This window comes from Triturus cristatus, chromosome 3_2 (assembly GCF_964204655.1).
Source record: "Triturus cristatus chromosome 3_2, aTriCri1.1, whole genome shotgun sequence".
In the NCBI taxonomy this organism is placed as follows: Eukaryota; Metazoa; Chordata; class Amphibia; order Caudata; family Salamandridae; genus Triturus; species Triturus cristatus.
Window position 1 is genome coordinate 496,326,762 of NC_140584.1, and position 19,685 is coordinate 496,346,446.

At 44.6% G+C, this 19,685-nt stretch overlaps 1 protein-coding gene across 6 annotated transcripts in view; it reads right to left on the reverse strand.

Moving 5' to 3' along the window:
• The window catches only part of SBF2 (SET binding factor 2), a 2,080,461-nt gene that overhangs the window by 1,057,936 nt on the left and 1,002,840 nt on the right, over positions 1 to 19,685 (reverse strand). For all 6 annotated transcript variants that reach the window (XM_085648170.1, XM_085648169.1, XM_085648168.1 and 3 more), the window contains exon 14: positions 10,184 to 10,388. In XM_085648170.1, the coding sequence (XP_085504296.1) occupies positions 10,184 to 10,388 (205 nt within the window). The remainder of the gene's footprint in view (positions 1 to 10,183; positions 10,389 to 19,685) is intronic.

A 19,685-nucleotide genomic window follows, 5' to 3' on the forward strand; every position in this document is an offset into this window, starting at 1 on the left:
TGCTGATGGGATCGAAGGTGCAATGGGGGTAGAAAGAAATGGGAGGGAGTAGGCCCGTTTGACGATTTGAAGGATTCATGCATCCAAAATGATGTCTTGCCATCCCTGAAGTAGTTTTGCAGTTGTGTTCCACAGAGGGGCTGGGGCTGAGTTACACTGTCCCTGATGCTCTGACCCTTGTTTCTGGGAGTGAAGGCCTTGGCTATGGAATGGTTGAAAGGTTGCTGGGCTGGCAGTATGGTCTGGCATTAAGGATATTGGATGCCTTTGGAAAACCTCAAAAGGGGCAAAACTGTTTGAGATATTGCAAGGTAGGGGCAGACAATCCCAGGGAATGGTGCTGCGTTACGACTTTCCTTAAATCGTTCAAAGGCAGAGTCCTCTTTCTCCCCCGAAAAGGCGACAGCTGTCAAATTGCATGTCTATTAATGATGCCTGGACATATCCGGTGAAACTTGTGGACCTCATACAGTCGTGATGCTGAAGCACCACTCTTGTGCCTGTTGCCCATCTCAAGCAATCGGCTGTGTGCAGGTCAGACTGAATGACAAATGTTGCAACATCCCGGTCATCCTGCATGGTTTGGGCTAAAGATGCCTCCTGAACTGTCAGGGGATTTGATCAACCGTATCCCATACAATATGGATGGCAGAAATGAACATGTATTTGCCAAAAGTCTCAATGTGTTTGGACTCACGGTCAGGAGGGGTGGTTAGAAAGGCATGGTTTACCCTGCTGGTGGAGACCTGGCTCACCAGACTCTCTGGTGCCAGCAGTTGAGTAAGGATTGCCAGTTCTGATCTGTGGCGGCGAGCTACATGTCTAAACACTGGGGGCCCAGACCATGACTTTGCTCAAGTGCCCAATAGGGTATCTTTAAGAGTTTTGTTGAATAGCATGAGAGGATAAGTAGGCGCCTCTGGATGAAGAATCTTCATCAGGACTTTAGTTTTGACTTCCATGATAGGGAGCTGCAGGTCAAGGACCTCCACAGATGTTGCATAGCCATGGAAAAAACATTTTCCTCTGTGACAGGACCAGAAGGAGAGGCAATTCCAGTGTCTCTGGAAGTATCCAGAGCACTGGCATCATGCAATTCAGCATACTAATTGTCCTCATCATACTGTGGAATGGATGTGTCCCTCTCATCATAGTCATCGTCAGAATCTGTGCCAAATAGCTAAGATAATGTATGACCTCTGCCTTGTGGTAATCGCAATGTGTCAGAGTCAGAAGGATTGGCTATAGACTGCTCCGGTTGGACTGGATTGCGGCCTCAGTTGAGGTCAAGACGAGGCTGGTTCCGAGTCGAAAACAACTACAGGTAGCAAATTTTCCTCCAGCTGGTAAGATGTTAAGGGAATCAGTGTAGAGACTGGTGCTGGAACCAAATTCAGCACAGAAGCCAGTGCGGTACCCAAAGCATGTTCACGAGGTACAATCGGCGCCTCTGGCGAACCCACCAGCAGCCACATTTGCATGCCTCTGTCGATCCTTGAGGCCCATTGGCATGCTTCTGGCTCCCTCTGGCATACCTAATATGTGCAGCAGTGCCTCCCTAAAGGCAGTTGTTTGCTGCAATGTAGCCGACGGACCTGTAATTCAAGTTGCATTCAAACCAAACTTGGAATCTGATCTTCAGGAGGTTGGGGGAAAGAACGAGTGACATGTTGACGCCCTTCCGCCATCTCTGGAGTTCAAGAGTGGAGTGGAGGGATTCCCACTTGGACTTTTTGTGCTACTTCTTCGACTTACCGAAAGACTTCAAAAGCGACAGGAATTGGGAACAGCACATTCCTTTCGACTTCAACTGGTTATGGAAAGTCTTACAATGTCTGATGACGTAGAGTTTTGCCTTGCCATCCCATATGTCCTATAGGTTCATTTGGCACAGTTGTCACAGACCCTAGAGTTATGTTCTGACCTCAGGCACAGACCCTAGAGTTATGCTCTGACCTCAGGCATATCTTGTGGGGGTGTGTTGAAGACATTTGTCTGCAACAGTTCGAAAAAGATTTAAAACCTGTTGTTTTGGGAGGTCACTTATTTTCCTTGCACATTGGTTAAAAAAATGGGAAGATATTTGCAAAAAAAAAAAAAAAAGGTCCATTGAAGACGAGAGGAGCAGAACTTTGGATCCATCTCTGAAGCGCAGAAAGAAAGGAACTAACATCGGCATTCTTGGAAGATGCGTATATGTGGCCCTGCTATTCGTAACTTCTGGGGTGGAATGACGTCGATGCGGAGTCACGCGATGCCCCTTAACATCACACAGGGCTGCAGCCTTTGAGTTTCCAGATCCAGTTTGACACCTGGGGGAATATTCACAAGGTGAGGAACCTGCAGTTAGAAGTATACGTCAGGATAAGGCAATACAGCAGGTTTACAGATAATCACCCCATATACTACAATAGATGAGCGACTACCTGCTGATTTTAAACTCGCTTTGGGGCACAAAGCAGTGACAGACCTTTAAGTTAAATTCAAATAGACAATTCTTCACTTTCGGACATCCTAACAGTACCAATTAGAAATTCGTCAAATAGCATAATTAAGCTTGCAGATACAAAATGTAGGTGAGATAGTACTACACAAATATATTAAATGCTCTGGTTGCATGTTGAACAACAAATCGGACCATACAATTAACACTACTTCTAGTGACATGATTTCAGGCTGCAAAGAAAGCGCTCGTTTTGTTTCACTTTTAACAGAAAAATAAAATTGAAATGAAGTAACTCGGGCGTGTCATGTGAACATAACTTGGTAAAATAACAGATGGTATTATATATTTCCAGAAGTAGACATTTCAGTTTGAAAGCCTTGAACGTCTTCCAAGAGACATCAGAAAGCACGCCTGTGCCACTCTAGAGATGTTGCTTAAGACACATATATGTGTCAAAGCTGCATAAGCTTCCAAGCGGTATCATAAAAGAAACAATTTTGCCAAGATTCAATCACTAGATCGTCTCAAAAACCATAAAACAAACAATATGTTCCCATTTTTAGAAAGTTCCTCCAGCAAGTAAGATTTAAATGGAACCCACTGAGCTTTCCAAAGGCGGCACCAAGACTTCTAGAAAACAACTTACTCCAGCGAAGGGAGGCATGCCATCAAGAATATGGGGAGAGAGGGCTCACTTAATGATGTGCAGACTTTATTGTAATAGTGTTGTTTGGGGACTTCCGATGGGCTGTAACCCTTGTTTGCCTTCAGTATTTTAAAAAATAGCATGAGTATTATTTTCAAGTCCTGTTAATCTAAACCAACTAACTATCAGTGTCAGATGGATTAAGACAAGTTGTGTTCGATATTTTTATACCAATGGTTTTTTGCTTTGATTTTTTTAATATGCCCACTCTCTTCACTTGGTTAAATATAGTACTGAGCTAAATGGTGGGTCTGGCTGCAAATGCTTTCTTTTTTATTTTAAATAAATAAAATTCACAGCTTCAATGTATGTAACTGTTTTAAATGTATTTTCTGCAGCATATAAAATTACTACATCAGCATGCATGCATTACATCCAAACGACTGTAAATTATTACTAACCACTAATTCAAGACCCCAGGTCACTCCTGAAGGCAGGTTAGAAAAGCGACTTTTAAATTAGGTGTGAACTTGAAGGGAGCTGGGAGTAGGGACTTAAACTTCCAAGGTCTCTGTCGGTCAGAGACTGGATCACACTAAACAATGCACTGTAGATGTCTGCCTGGCTGTCAGCAGCACATTCTCAGAGAGTGGTCCTGGCTCACTCTACCAATTGGGGTAGATTAAAATCGCATTTCAACCACCCTGATTTAGGGCCCAGATCCTGTGTGCTGCTCCTGAGGATGGCACACCCTGCTGTGGAAATAAAGTGACTGACATGTTAGAAAGCATATGATTCTCAGCTGAGGCAGTGTGGTTAACGAAATCCAATAAAACACAAGAAAAAACGAAAAAAATATTTTTAAACCCTTAGCCTTCCAGTACAAAAAGAGGCTGAAGAAGCAGGCTAGTGATTTGTAGGGGAGGTCAGACCTAGCAAGGGGAAAAATAATTTAAATTCACTCATCATGCAATACATATGGCTCGCCAAATGAAAGCGGACAGAATTGCAACAGCATAAAAAGCCTGGAAGGTAAACTGCAAAGTCTCATCAAACTAGTCATGGAGTAGAACAGGATTTAGAGATTGCAACCAGCAGGGTTCAAGAACTGAAAAATCTGAGAGTAGACTAAGGTGATTTCAGGACTCAAACTTCTTTCTAAGACTGCAAGTGGCGTCCACCCAAAGCTAGATACATGGTGTAGTCTGAGAAAGGAAGCCCAACTCAACTTTTCAAGTGACCCATCATCGGTACAAGCGCACACACTAATGTTGAACATCAAAACAGATTGAGGGACCAACTGGAACTCCAGAGACAGGTTGGCCTGCACCCAGTGTAGGGAACCTATAGGTTCACCCCAAAGGAGTCAAGTAAGGATGCTGCAAATAAAGCTACACCACAATTACGGCAGGGTGCATTTGGGTGCGGTATAAAAATGTTAAAGTGAAGGTGACAAGCTTCGACTATGGTCCCAGAAGCTAGCAAATTGATTAGCCAGGACAATTAGAGGAGTATGCACCCTGCAACTGCTTTTCAAGCAATAATGTAGAGAGAAAAATGTAAAAATTCAGGCTGAAAAATCTACTAAGTACTTACGAGGACACTTACATCATGGAGACAAATACAATTATCTTGTATTTAACACTGAAAACAAAGTAACAGTTGCAGCCACAACCTTATGCACTGTAACATACAGCTGGGAGTGTCAGTCTCATCACGTTTTTGACGGCTCAGTTACACATGGGGAGTAGAGACAATCAGGAATTGGGACTGTCTACTAGTACAGCTAAGACACCCCTCTCCGCCTATCAGGAAGCAGACCCCCGTGCATGGCCCAATGATGTAGCAGGGTTGGCTTCAAATTGGAAAAAACTGAAATTACCAAGGTAGGGCTTAGTCCTTCAAGTGCGGAGTACAATTATTAAATGTAAGGAAGCTTGGCTTTGGGCTCAATATGAGGTGAACCCAAATGATCTATGGGTCCAGCTGAGAAATCCCCCTCTAACGGATGACACCTATCAGAGGGTATCTATTGTTGGGCTGTGGGGACTAGGATGCTATCAAGTGAGTCTATCTGAATGTGGGTAAAGTACTTAATGTATCAGATGAGTTGGCCACGACAAGTAGATCAAACATCTCTTTCAAGATGAGTTAGCACACAAAGAAAGGCATGGCAAGATCACATATTTCTTTCGTTTCCATCAACTCCCTGAATATGATTAAAAAAGCACAAGACATTTTGAGCTGTGGACCAGGCTACCTCAAAATTTAAACACACAGATTCGTGGGACACCGAACTGTTGGAGAATATAGAATGATGCCTAAATTACCATAGTAGGGAACATACATCTTAACCTTATACTTAGTTGACAGGAAGGCCGTCACTGAGTGTGAACAAATGGAGCTTGAGCAATTTTCAGCAGCTTTACGTCTGCGTGAGGCGCTCCTGACTGAACATTTGTGCATTAAAGGGCAAACATGGACATTTTTTATACTCATCATAACCATTCACATGAAGTTTATTAATTGAGTTCTTTGAAAACCGAGAGCACCCCTAAACTCTTTTATAGAGCCAAGAGTTTGAGAGTGGGCATTATTTTGTGGGAAAAATGATCATCAATTTCAAGAGGCGCTTGAACCGTAAAGTTGACACACCCCAGGAATGGTAAGCCTACTAAGGCCCACAGCAGATGGCTTTCTTTGACACAGAGACAGGGAAACACAGGATTCATAAGAGGATTATGCCAAATACTCAACTGCCATCGTATGGAGTTCATAATGAAATTAAACAGCTGAAGGGGAACTATAAGAGCGCCACACTGACACATAAAATGATGGGTTACCAGTTTCGAAATGCGAAAAAGATGAGGAACTTTGTGATGCTTTGAACAGCAGTTCTGCTAAACTAACAGGCCCAGAGGCTGGATCGTACCTGGATCTGCTGGCACCCAGGACTCTGATTTCTGCAATTCTTATTTCTGTCATTCTAATCACCAATTTGCCAGTTTCTCCTTCCTGACAACAGTGTGAGCAGATTTATTAACAGACAGGCTAGGCGTTCATATGCTGGGTACAGGCGGGTCTACTGTCCAAGGGATTTACACATTTCTAGAACTTTTTCTCACCCCTCGCCTTGTTCATTTGGAAAACGGTAACCCACTGCCATTCAAAATACTCTTTTTGCTCTCCACATAACACTATTACAGACAGTCAAGTTTGTATCAGTTTACAGGGTCCACTGGCTTTGCCAATTATCCCAGTGACTCGTAAACCAGGACACACCACAATCCTGGAGAGGGCGTATTAGTAGCGGCTGGTGATATTTGAAAGGGCAGTGGGGGGCGTAAAGTATTCCAATGCATAGTGTATGCACCACACCATAGGAACACCAATTCAGCTAAGACAGCAGTTATTGTAATAGGGACCTGGCCCTGAAGAAAACCAGAGACACCTTCTGGGGATTTCGTATTGGCTTAAACAAGATGACCTATGGACTCAAGGGCTAATTACTACCCTCAGTGTCTCCCCTGCTTTTAACCTTTCCTTATTATTGAGGTTTGAGTAAAACAATAGTGTACCACTAGTTAATTTTGTCAGTTTATGTCACATCTTTTCTTGTTTAAAATACACATTATTCTCTCCAAATTGTCTCCACACTCTCAAGTGCAGATTATCCATCAAACTTGTATTCATTTATTTCTAAAAGAACACAGTGTGTCTCTGAGGCTATCGACTCGCCTGGAGAATGCTATTAATTCCAGACCAAAAATGCCTGTCATTATTGTTAATAAGATAATCCCTTTAAACCTAAAAATACTATTCTTTCTCACTCGTATGCAGTCTAAGCCATAGCAGCATTCGCGATTTCTCTGTAAGATCACCAAATTTCCGTAAAGTGTCATACACTGCAGAACACTAAGCCTTAAAGGAGAAATGGAGGAGGGAAGGGAGAATGAATATATGGAACACGATTGTCCCAAAGAAACAAGAGCAGCAAATAATATTTGTGTGCGAGCATGCAAGGCTTCAAACAAGTTCCCATAGTGATTAACAATCAACTAAAACCTCCCCAAATTCAGAACAGCAATAAGACTTGAATGCCCCAAATCTGAAGAGAAACTGATTTGTAAAACCTGCCTGTGAACGTATCCCTCAAACTCTCTTTGCATGAGTGGGTGCACTTTTTAAGTGTAAAATAGTCCCACATACATTGAGATGAAAGCACTCCATAGGAAGTGGAACAATACACCAAACAGCTAATAGTACGAGCCAACATTGCCATACTCGTGTGCACAGAACCCACTCTATGTATACTTGATCAAATTAGTAACAACAGATGTATACGTCAGTTGTGCTCTCCTCTCATGCCAGATCAATTAAGAGGGACCAGTGGATACGACAGGATGCAGCTAACTGGAAAGAAAGCAGACTGGCAAAACGGAACAAGCCCTCTAATACGAGAACGTATTGAAAACAAAATTCCACACACGTTGCACAGGAGAATCAACTGTAAGCCAAAAGTTAGCAACATTGGTAAAACGGTTAAATTGAATGAAAGAGAGACTAAGAAAAATAAATAAACAAAACGATAATGGCACGCCTGTGAAAGGTGGACAGTAGTAAAGGGGCAGTGCTAAAGAAGGGAATTGTTGAGAGTTTCATTAAAGGGCGTGAGCTGTGCCAGGCACTGGCGGAAAGTGCCCCCACCTCTCCCAATGCCTGGTCCCTCCACCGAAGCATCTACAGCATCACTAGGGCGGAGGAGCGTTGCCCCTCTGCTTTCTCGCTGTGTAAGAAGCAGAAACATAAAACGGTACAAACTACCATTTTATGTTTCTACTTCTCGCACTGCGAGAAAGCAGAAGGGTTTGGTTGCTGGAGGCGGGTCTGCTCTGCGAACACTACACAGGAGTGGTGTGTCCACTCCTGAGTGCACATGACTGGTTTAGTCGGCCCTCTATAGTTGGCCCTCTAGGGCCGACCAAACCAGTCATGTGCACTTTGCCCGTCTCCATGTAGTCTCGCATTGCAGCCTACAAGGAGAACATAGCCGGGGGCCATTAGCCCCTGGCTGGGCGGCGTCCCGACTAATCACAACGCTGCTTGCAGCATTGTGATTGGCTTAGGGGTGGGAGCCTGGCTGCCTGCTTCCTGTTCCTGCTGGAGGCAGGAGAGCAGGTCAGGAGCAGAGACGACACGGGACCTGTCCGGCAGAAGCTACGTGTATTTTTTTTCATTATTAAACGAAACTCCCCCACATAACCCCCCTACCTGCGTGCCCCGCCACACACACACCCACGAGTCATGCCGGCTGCGACTGTCTACCGTGGGTTGGAGAGCTGCGTTACACACGCCTTCTTGGGGGGGAGGAAGGAGTGAGCAGATATTGGCGGCACTGACACGGGGCACATTGCTCACCAGCTGATACGTCACTTCCTCATTTGCTCTGGGACTACTACAATGACTCCATCCCACACCTCTGCTACAGATACCCCTCTCCCATCCCGGGCACTCTTACATCTCTTGCCCCTAAAGCTCTGCAAAATGGAGGGGGGGGGGATCTCCTAGCTGTCCCAGTCTTCCTCCGCCACGACCAGACTTCAGCGTGCAATGGCAGCTCGGCGTTCTGTACAACCCCACCACACCTGGCCTGAGCCAATCAAAGCACTGCAGAGCAACGCAATGTTTGGCTGGGTCAGGCGCTGCAAATGCTCCTTAGGAGACTTGAGGTCTGTGGCAGCAATCTCCAAGCTCCTACACTGCTCACTGGTAGGCGAGAGTTTAAGTGCACATGTCGGGCTGGAAAGAGCAAGGCACCCATCCAACCCGACATGCACACATCACCTCAAGGAGCTTTTCAATCCTCAAGTTCTCAGTCATGCCTCCCCCTTACGTTCATCTGCTGCAGAGCCATTCCACGCATGTGCGCCTAATAATTAAAAAAAGAATAAATCAAATGCATATATTGATAAATTAAACTGGGGGCACGGGCACCAATACAAACAGGGGGGCGACACCCACACGTCCCAACGAAGACAACGCAGCTGGGCTGTATTGCCTACCCCTTGTTCAAAAAGGCAATTCTGGACTCCCAATTGCTGCCTCATTGCACTGTGGACGTTTCGGCAAAGACAGCGCTACCTCACTGCTCTGTTATGGTCCACGATTGCGTTCTGAATGTGTCTGCAGAGCTTGATAAACAGCCCCTCTTTGGCTGACTTAAAGACGATAACGTGACATTTAATGGTTTAGACAGAGAATTTGTCCTAATAAGTTTACCTATTATTAATATTTCACAGGGAAGCTTTAATCACCCATGCCTTACAAAAGAACCATGGTGCCTTCATTGTAACTTTTTTTTTTTAAAATGCATGGGTGTATATTTGAGCAATATTTTAACAAATTATGTGTTTTGTGCTTCAGGAGGTTTGTTCCTAAAAATAATAAAGAGTCGAGCCAAGCACTATCAGCGGATCACTGATGAGCAGAATGAGGCTTACTAATAAACTTAATGGGAAAAGCTTAACAGTTTTGGCCTACATAAAGGTTATAATACAAAATAATGCACGAATTTAATCAGAAGTGAATGCCAATAGAAACAACAAAAAACACCATGTTATGGTAATGCCAAATTACCAAATTGTATTACTGTTTTTATAAAACTTGTTCTGTAATGTGAGGAACTGTGAAAAATCCGTCTTTTCTATGAGAGTATAAACAGGACAGACTATGCACCTTTGTTTACGAGGTGCAAACCAGAGACGTGCACACAAACTACTGGAATAAAGGATTGTTGGTACTGTTTATTGTCCACCGAGATAAAGTCAAAAGTATTCTGTTTATAGAGGACCTATTTCAAAAACCGGGAATAGTAGTAGCTGTTTGAGGGATTCCTTACATGGGACATTTACTGCGTTTGGCTTATGTAACAATGAAATCCACCAATATAGACGTAGCAATCTCCTTTTCAAAAAAGATCTTAATATTTTATTTGCATAGACTTAAAAAAAAAAAGTATTCACCATTTAAAATTATCTATTAAATATGCAGTTGCTATTTTGAAAAAAAACTAAAATAAGACTCAAACTTACCAACAGGTGGACCAGCCGGAACAACGCATTTTTTTTCTACCCGTGTAGATGGAGCTACGTTTTGATTTTTGGACAGCCCTTCTTGAACTAGATCCTGAACCCTGCCTTCATTAATCCTGGGAAATGGAAGAATGTGAACTCGCAAGTGGGATCCTTCTGTGGGCCTTGGGACCTTCTGAAATGCCATGTGGGGATTTGGATTCTCCTGCAAAAAAACATACATGGTACCGTACTCAATTAATACAAATGACAATTTAATACGAAACAGTAGCAAGTCACCACAGACAGGAAGGTCTGACAGTATCAACCCAACTTACCAACAAATAAAGATTAGCTATCTCCATTTTGAGCTACAAAATACATTTTTGTATAACATTTAAGATTACCAAATGGCAGGATTGATTCAACACACTGAGAAATAGGAATCCTCATCTTGAAGAAACAGATCAACCTCTATGCGTGTAGAGCCATGTTTGATCATCTCCTGGAAAGCTCTTCCAATCGACTGCTTGTGAAGCAGCCATGGTTCACAATCAATAGGGCAGGAGTAAAGTACCTTTACCAAAGCTCCATTTGACGTGGCACGTAAGTTTTGTAAACCAAGGACTGTAGTTTTACAGATGATCAATCAAACAAACTATGTAGCATGGAGTAGGTCTACCTTCTGATAAGGACATGATTTATTGGCATTTTCTAGTTTTTTTTAACAATGAATGCATGAGAAAGCAAACTGAATGCTGAATCTATGAACGGTAAAGTGTAAGAAAAATAACTGTTGCTGCTTAATTTGTCAAACTACCTCTAAAATCAAAGTTGGAGTGTAGGAAGCCGGCTCTGTGTATACTATACCAAAGTGAGGTATAATGTGCACAGAGTCCAAGGAGTATCCAGAGGTATAGCAGAGGCTAACTTAGGTAAGTACTAACAGCTCTCTTTCTGTTAGTGTGAACGAGCAGTTAGGCTTACCCAGAGGGCCTGTAAAGCATTTATTGTATTAGCTTAATCAAGGACTGATTACACACACTCAGAGACAGAATCCAGACCAATTAGGTAAGTATAAAAAAAGTATACTTCTGTCTTATTTCAGAACCAAGCAGGACTTGGCACAGGTAAGCAAAATATACCCTCAAATGCGAGACTGTTAAGGAGATGCAGTTGTGATTGAATTTGAAATTGTTACAGGTTTGTATATGCTTTTGTAACAGTTTAAATTACACAGTTATTACTTTCAGATTATATTGTATTCACTTTTGGATTACTTTGGAGTACTCCTGTGGTATGCCTAGATACCACACCTTAGGATCTCACATTACAAGGTAAGTAAGACTTTTTATACATTTGCAGTTTAGTTCGCTTTTCCCCATCCAAACATCAGTTCAACACTTTAGGCCCCAAAATCTCTTAACATAGGTTCCTATGGCAGAAAAGTGTTAGCGGTTCCTCGGGTAAGTACACGACTTATGAATGGGAGTTTTGGGGGTTAGGACCAAGGTTCCCCAAGGTCTAAATGGGTACTCGAGTTGCACCACCAGCGGCACTGAGGCGGCCGAGTGCAGGGGCCCAATGATAGCCAATAGGGCTAACTCGGTTGTGGGAGCAAAGCTCCTGGGGTTAAGGTCAGCACTGCAGAAGCCAATGACCAACGCAGGAGCTGCACTACCAGCGGCACTGGTGCGGCCGGGTGCGGCTGCAGGCTCGGGCAGGGAGACTTCAGGAAGGCGACCACCTGCGGGAGAGGTATGTTGGGTTCTTGGTGGATGCCTGGACACCGTCGGTTGGGTCACCTAAAGCTGTGTGGTGTCGGGTGCAGGAGTGTCTTCTGGCATCGGATTTTCTTACCAGCTCCGGTTGCCGTCGGGGGGACCCTTCAGGTTGAGGCTGCAGGTGTTTTCTCGAAGCTTGAGGTAGGTCAGGGATCACCAGATCCCACATCAGGATCACTGAGGAGACCTCCTTGTGATTATGGGCCACTCGAACTCGGGCCGTGGGCGTCAGGTGTAGAGTGGTGCAAAATCGCGGAGGTGCCGGAATCTGGATTCTGTGAGTGAGTCTTTGCTTTAGCAAATCCAGTACTCACAAGATACAGTCTGTAAGATGGTTGCAGGGCAGGTCATCTGTGCTCTGGGGGTTGCTGGCTACTGAACTCGCCGGGGATCTTGCTGTAGGCAGGTCGTAGATGGGACAGGCCAGTAGGGCTGGTGTAAAAGCAGTTAGTGTCCTTTTCTGCTTCCTCGGTCAGCAGGACTCTTCTGTCTTTCTTCTTCGAATCTGGGAAGGCAAGTTTCAGGGTTATCCCTAAATACAAAATTCAGGGGTGTACAGGTTGGGACCAATGGGTCCCTTTCTTGGGGTAGGTACATTCCCTATTATGCCACCCTCTAGTGGGAGGGGGCATGAGTCTCTCCCTAATTGGCTGAGTCCCTCCATCTTCAAGATGGAAGGGACTGAGATGTGTGCTTCACCTAGCCTTCCCAAAAGAGGGGTGGGGTTGGCAATGGTGGGCACACCTCTCTTCCTAGCTTGGTTTTCCTACCGATTCTCTCGTCCAAAGTGGGGGCCAGAACCTGTGGGAGCCAGTTGCTGAGGGAGCAAAAGGCAGGGACAGCTTCCAAAGGTGGCAGGGCTTTGAAGCTTTCCCTTTCATGGACCAAGCCCATCCTGGGGGAGGAGACATGACACCTCTGCCCAGGATTGACTTTGCTTCTGGACCCAGAGAGCATGCTCTCTAACCAGGGCCCAGAAACATGTCTGGTGGTGGCAAATGGCAGGCTGCCATTCAGGAACCACACCAGAGTTGGTCGATTTTCAGGGGGCATCTCTAAGATGCCCTTGAGTGTTTTTTACATTAAATCCAACACTGGCATCAGTGTGGGTTTAATGTGCTGAGAAGTTGTCTACAAAACTTTCCAGTTTTTAGTAAAGCCATTCTGGACCTGTGGAGTTCGTAATGACCAACTCCCAGACCATATACTCTTTATCGCTTTAATACACTTACAATGTCTAAGAGTGAGCTTAGACACTGTAGAGGTACAGGGCTCATGCCACTGTACCCTCACCTCAGGTATAGTGCACCCTGCTAGAGGGGTGACTTACCTAGGCCTTAGCAGTGGGTTGAAGGCAAGGCACACAGGGATGTGTGCCATGTAAACTCTTCACTTTTCTCTGCACCAAAACTGGTTGCCTGCAATTAAAGTGTGTGGCTGTTAAGGTACAGGGTCTCTCAGGGTGGCACAGTAGGTGCTGCAGCCCTTAGAGGCATTCCCTGGTCACAGTGCCCTTGGTACACATGGTACCTTTTACAAGGGTCATACCTGTGGCCAGAGATGTGCCAATTGTGGGTACAAAGTTACAGTCTTGGGAAATAACACAGGCCCTGGGAACCTGATTGGCAGAGACCCAGGGCACATCAAGTCAGGTTGCATCAGATGTCAGGCAAAAAGTGTGGGGGTTAACCATGCAAAAAGGAATACTTTAATGTCAGAAGGGGAATTGTCACAAATATCTTTTCAATGAGGTGTTCCAAAGTTCAGGGATTACCAGCGTAATTTTGATGTATGTAATACTTCAGATCTATGTACTAGTTACCCCCAACCACTTTCCCACCTTTTTCCCCAAAAGGTGAAAAATGTATTCTGACAAGTTATCCAAATGCCACATTGTCAAACATTTAATCTAAAACACTAGCTTTGACAGCTACTACCTCGAATTTGATGCTATGTGTGTTATTTTCCATAATGTGAGAACCATCTTCTGTGAGCATTCAGGAAGCACTGGATAAATATGTGAGGTTGGACATGGTCCCAGCCACTCACCCACCTCCTCCACCAAGATTCTCATATAGGCAGAATCCCAATTTTGCTTCCCCACCATCTAAACATACACTACTGTTTGACAAGAAGGTCAGTGTTGAGACATGCAAGTCAGCACTAGCATTTTCCACATAGGCTGGACTCAAATTCTGAGTATTAGGTTACATAGGCCTAAGAGATGTGGGCGCATTAGTAAAACACTATCCCTAGGTGTTCTACCAACTCTCATCCAGCCATTTGTATACCCGAACACCACAGCGGTACATTAAGACATCTTATAATATACTAACATGGAATATAAGAGGGCTGAACAATTATCGCAAGACAAAGACTCATACATTCTTATTTGGCCAGACACAGCACCGATATTTGTTTCCTTCCAGAAACACACTTAAACACCACTTAACACTTTAAACCGAACAACAAAATATGGGACCCAATCTACTCCTCTATCTACTCAAATTACGCCAGAGGAGTGTCGATATTGATTAGAAGAGGGCTGGGGTGGACGACACGTGAGTCTCATGTGGACCCGGAAGGAAGATGTATCATTCTGGTGGGCAGGCTGGGCATGATAAGCATCACTCTAGTGGCAATATATGGACTGAAGGTAGACACCCCCAACTTCTTTCACACCATATGGGCCAAGATCAAAACTGTGGGCAATAAACCTTTGATATGGGGCGGGGACTTCAATGCACTAATGGATGATGATCGGGACTGCAGGGGAAGCACCCGTAGGTTACACCCCAGAGCTGGTGCAGCGCCGAACGCCATTGCCCTCGAGGGCAATCTCACATATATCTGGAGGAAATGGCACCCAGACAGAACAGAGGGCACCTGCATAACAGCTCAACATAATGCCTGGTCGTGTTTGGATTTCTGGCTGGTATCTCGGGACACTGCAGCGTGGATTACAGATGTACAACATTTACCCAGAACGCAGTGAGATCACACACCGGTCCTACTCCGGATATGCCTGCCAGATGGTCCTAGACGTATGTTCAACTGGAGGCTTCCGGCACACGCCCTCACTGACACAGTGTTTCGCGAAGAAATCTGGGGGACATAGTGGACTATTTTGACACTAACACAGGTTGAGTCATGACCTAGACCATGTTGTGGGAGGCCTTTAAGGCCGTGGTACGTGGGAAGTGCATTGCCAGGCAAGCCAGGGTTTTAAAGTCTATCAGAGGATCTCTGGGGAAATTTGAGACAGACATCAGGGCGCTCAAGTTGCAATACTTTGGATCAGAGGAACCCAGCTTGTTGGGCGACAGAGCTAAGATCTCAGAGTATGAAGAGGAGGCGCAGAGAGAAGAGAAAATCCAGGGGAAATATACTCAGGCAAGGAAATACAGGAAAGGTGATAGACCGGGTAAGTCATTAGCCAACCTACTGCACACACCTAGCAATGACACATACATAACAGAAATACTTGACGCAAACCAAGAATTGATAAGAGGGCCTCAGGGAATCATGGACCAGTTTACACACTTCTATACTTCACTGTACACCTCTGCCTCGAGCACAACCTCGGATGAACTTCAGGCTTATCTGGACTATCTTGAACTGCTCTGGTTGGACAGAGCGCACAGGGCTTTTTTGGAAGAGCCCTTTAGGAAAGAGGATATAATACAAGTAATCAATAGCCTACCCTCAGGCAAAGTACCTGGCTCGGACGGTCTGACGGTGGCCTTTTATAAATGTTATGCCGAACAGCTGGCTCCCAATTGTTAGCACTCTATGCAGAGGCGCAGGAGATGGGTATCCTCCACCCCAAAATGAGAGAAGCCATCATTCTAACCCTACTTAAACTGGGTAAACCTTCAAATGAAATGGATTCCTATAGACCACTTTCACTGATTAACACCGACACCAAAATATACGCCTAGTTCTTGGCAACTAGAGTGCAGCCACTGCTGCCCCTGATTGCGCGTCCTGACCAATCAGGATTCATACCAGCGAGGTCCACAGCCCATAAATTCCACACCTTCTTTGCCGTCCTACACTATCTTGACCCCCACTCTAAGGCCCTGGCGGCTCTACTTGACGCGACCAAGGCCTTTGACTCGCTGGAGTGGGCCTATTTATTTGCTATCCTGACTAGACTAGGGTTCAGCCCGTTATTTATCAACCAGATAAAACAGTTATACACTCTCCTGACTGCCAGACTCAGATTAAACGGCCTAATTTCATCACCGCTGACAATCACCCGAGGCACGAGACAGGGTTGCCCCCGTCTCCTTTATTGTTCGCCATAGCCATGGAGCCACTAGCTGCGCGTCTCAGGCAACACCATGCGCCAGAGGGCAGGGCTTCACCTCTAGGGGGCTGATAATATCATTATACACGGACGACATAACCCTATACATCATTAACCCATCAGATAATCTCAACCCGGTACTACGTGAGCTCCTTAGGTTCGGTGGGCTTGTCTGGGATACAAATCAATTGGGCCAAATCAATCCTGTTCCCACTAACTGATGGCACTTTGCCTTTCTCGCTAGAGTTTCCCCTCAGGTGGGCGGAAGGTTCTGTCCACTACCTGGGCATCTAGCTCTCCAGAGACGTGCAAGAATTGTGGGGAGCAAACTATGGCAAGGCTGTCACTTGGCTGCAAAGTAGGGTGCAGTCTTGGGCTAGATTGCCACTCTCTTTCGCTGGGCACATAGCAATAGCTAAGATGGTGGTATTACCAACATTTCAATACCTATTCGTAAATCTACCTATCCCTCTCACACAAGCCTTCTTTAAAACTTTGCATTCCTTTATGTTGTCCCTAGTGTGGGCAGGTAAACAAGCCCGAATACCGTGGGAATTACTAATTCTTCCGCTGGCACAGGGAGGACTGGGAGCCCCAGACATTCAACTTTATGCCTACTGTGGGCAAGCCCAGTTTCTGCACCATCGGAACCACCCTGTGCCGTTCCAGCCTCACGTGGCAGTGGAGATGGACAGAGTGGCGCCAACCCTGCTCTCGGTAGCAATATATCATCCATATAAACACCCCTGCAAGGAGGATGACACAGACGAGACATTACAATGTAGCTGGGAGGGCTTAAGAAACAGAGCCAAGTTGGAGAATCTTTATGCCTCATCCGCGCATATGGCCTATGGCCAACACGTTCCTCCCCTTGGAGACAAGGGTGGTGTGGTTTTAGCAAAGCAGTTAGGCCTTAACACATCTGATGGTCTCTAGCCTGTGGGCAACTTCAGATCTCCACCATCAGGGAAGGTGGGAGCAGGACCACATTTTGCGTAACTATTTTTGTATCATCGCATACGAGCGACGTGTCGACAGAGGTACGCGTCCTTCCCAGAACCTCTATCTACATTGCTCGCTCTAGAGCATCTGCTAACCTGCGCCCCTCACCACGTAAGCTCATCACACGTATATGCAACACCATGCAAAATACACACCCGGTGTCAAAACCCAAAGTGCTAGTAGACTGGAACACAGAGTTTAGTCCTCCACTTACGGAGGAGCGATGGAAGTACTGCTGTGGTCAATTACATATGTTGTCTCCCAACTACAAGTTGAGGTTAATACACTTCAAATTTTTACACCGATTCTATCTATCTATCTATGGGGATCAGGCCCAACACTAGCTGTTGGAGATGCAGGACTTCACCCGCCACCTTTCTACACCCGGCCTGGATTTGCCCGCCCATTGCAAAATATTGGGTAGCCATTTTTAATACCATTGGGGATATCCTGGAGACATCGGTTGCGCCTACATCCTTATTAGGAATACTGGGATATGTAAAAGATGCACCAGTAGAAACCCGCCGCCTACTTGCTATGCTACTATTGCTGGCAAAACGCAGAGTGGCCATGCATTGAGGGAAAGTCACCGCCCAATCAGTCAAAAGCTGGCTACAGGACATCACATTTTGCCATACTCAACTCTCGCTCTTTTGGGAATTAGTGTCTACTACCTCCATGCTCAAATATATTTGGGAACCAGTGTTAGCCTGGTTCCGTAATAATGCAGTGGTAGACACCAGTGGACTCAGCCACCCAAACACAGCCACACAGTTGTAATTGCACCCCTCAGACACTCCCATGGATAGGTCCCCGCAGACGCCATAGGCTGAAAGTGAAATAGGACTATGGTAATGTTATGGGATACTCTGCTGTAAAGAAATGTGTTGATGCTCATACAAACTTGATTTATGCACTGACCTGTTGAATGTTCATTTGGTTTTTAAGAAATGTCCTTCATAAGCGCTGTGATTGGCGCAGTCCATTGATTAATATTGTACGATTGCTATATGTGAAAATACCAATAAAATCAACAAAAAAAAAACATACACTACTGTTTAATCTGGATATTCGAAAACCTACTGCCGGATTACTGAATTGAATTTTAACAGGAAACAAGTCTACAATGTGTCTCTACTGTAGTGTACTCAAGTTCCTCTGTCTACTAATTCATAAATTAGTACTATAATACCCTGGTTGGAAACAAGTCAACATTTTGAAATTGTTTAGCTAAATGCCCCAATGTCCCTTTGGAAATTAACTTTTACAGAGTTGATAATCTTTCCAATGCCTCAGTCTAGCTATTCTAGGAATATTTTTTCCACCATAAGCACATCACATCAAAAAATCACTTGGTATAGACGAGAGTCAGCAATCCCACTTGGCGACCCCTACACGGCCTTTATAACACCATTAAATTCCACAGAATGCCTATCACCAGAAAAGTTTGACTAATGTTTATATACTGCCTGCCCTTTTATCACTCGATGCTCTAGATGTTATCAAGTTTTATGAGTACAATGTTTTATGTAGGATTAGCTGTTAGACTGATGCATAGATACTGCCATGTCGAACTAACCCCCACCTTTGACAGACTTATTGTTGAAATTTGATTATCTGGAGCGCGCCGAAACGCATGAATAATACAAGTTCCCCCATGTTTTCTCCTATCCGGCATGCCGAGCACCCAGCAGCTGCTGAAATTTATAGACTAAACGCAATACATATGGCTGTAAGTTGGAATTCAAATGTAAAACTCAGGAAAAAGAGGTTTTAAAAAAAATCACTTGGTATAGATTCCAAATGAATGGATCATATCTATTCTGCATACTAGGACAAACACAGACAAATATATGATAGTTAAGTTTCAGATTTTTCTGTCCGTATAGCCATATCTTACAATCTATTTGTGTTAAAGAAGAGATGGTGTAGTAGATATCCTTATTTATAAAGTATTTGTAGCATTTTCAGCTTTTTGTCTTTTGTTTTGGTAAAATGTCTAGAATCAATGTGTGAAATGCGTAAAGTCCCTGACTGCTAGCCTAATCTACAGGAATCCCATTTCCTTGCCACTGAATTAACACACACCGCCCATATCCAGGCTGAGCTTGTTCATGTTCCAGACTAGAAAGGCTGGTATGAGGGGCATGGCTTGACAGCTGCCCAAATGGATGCTTTCTTTTTTTCTAAAAATACATTTAATTACACAATAGTTTTGAAAAAAGATGCAACTTGGTGCTTAAAATGAAATTGAGTTTAGAAAAATTACTGGCATTGGTACTCTGTTATCTTGAATGTGTCAAGTCAAGTCAGAGGAACTTATTAAGCGCACATATCACCATAGGGTCTCATGGTGCTAGCGGAAACTCCTTGGAGACCGACAGTCGGAGTAGCAGAAATGATGGTTGGTCAAATAGTCAGGTTT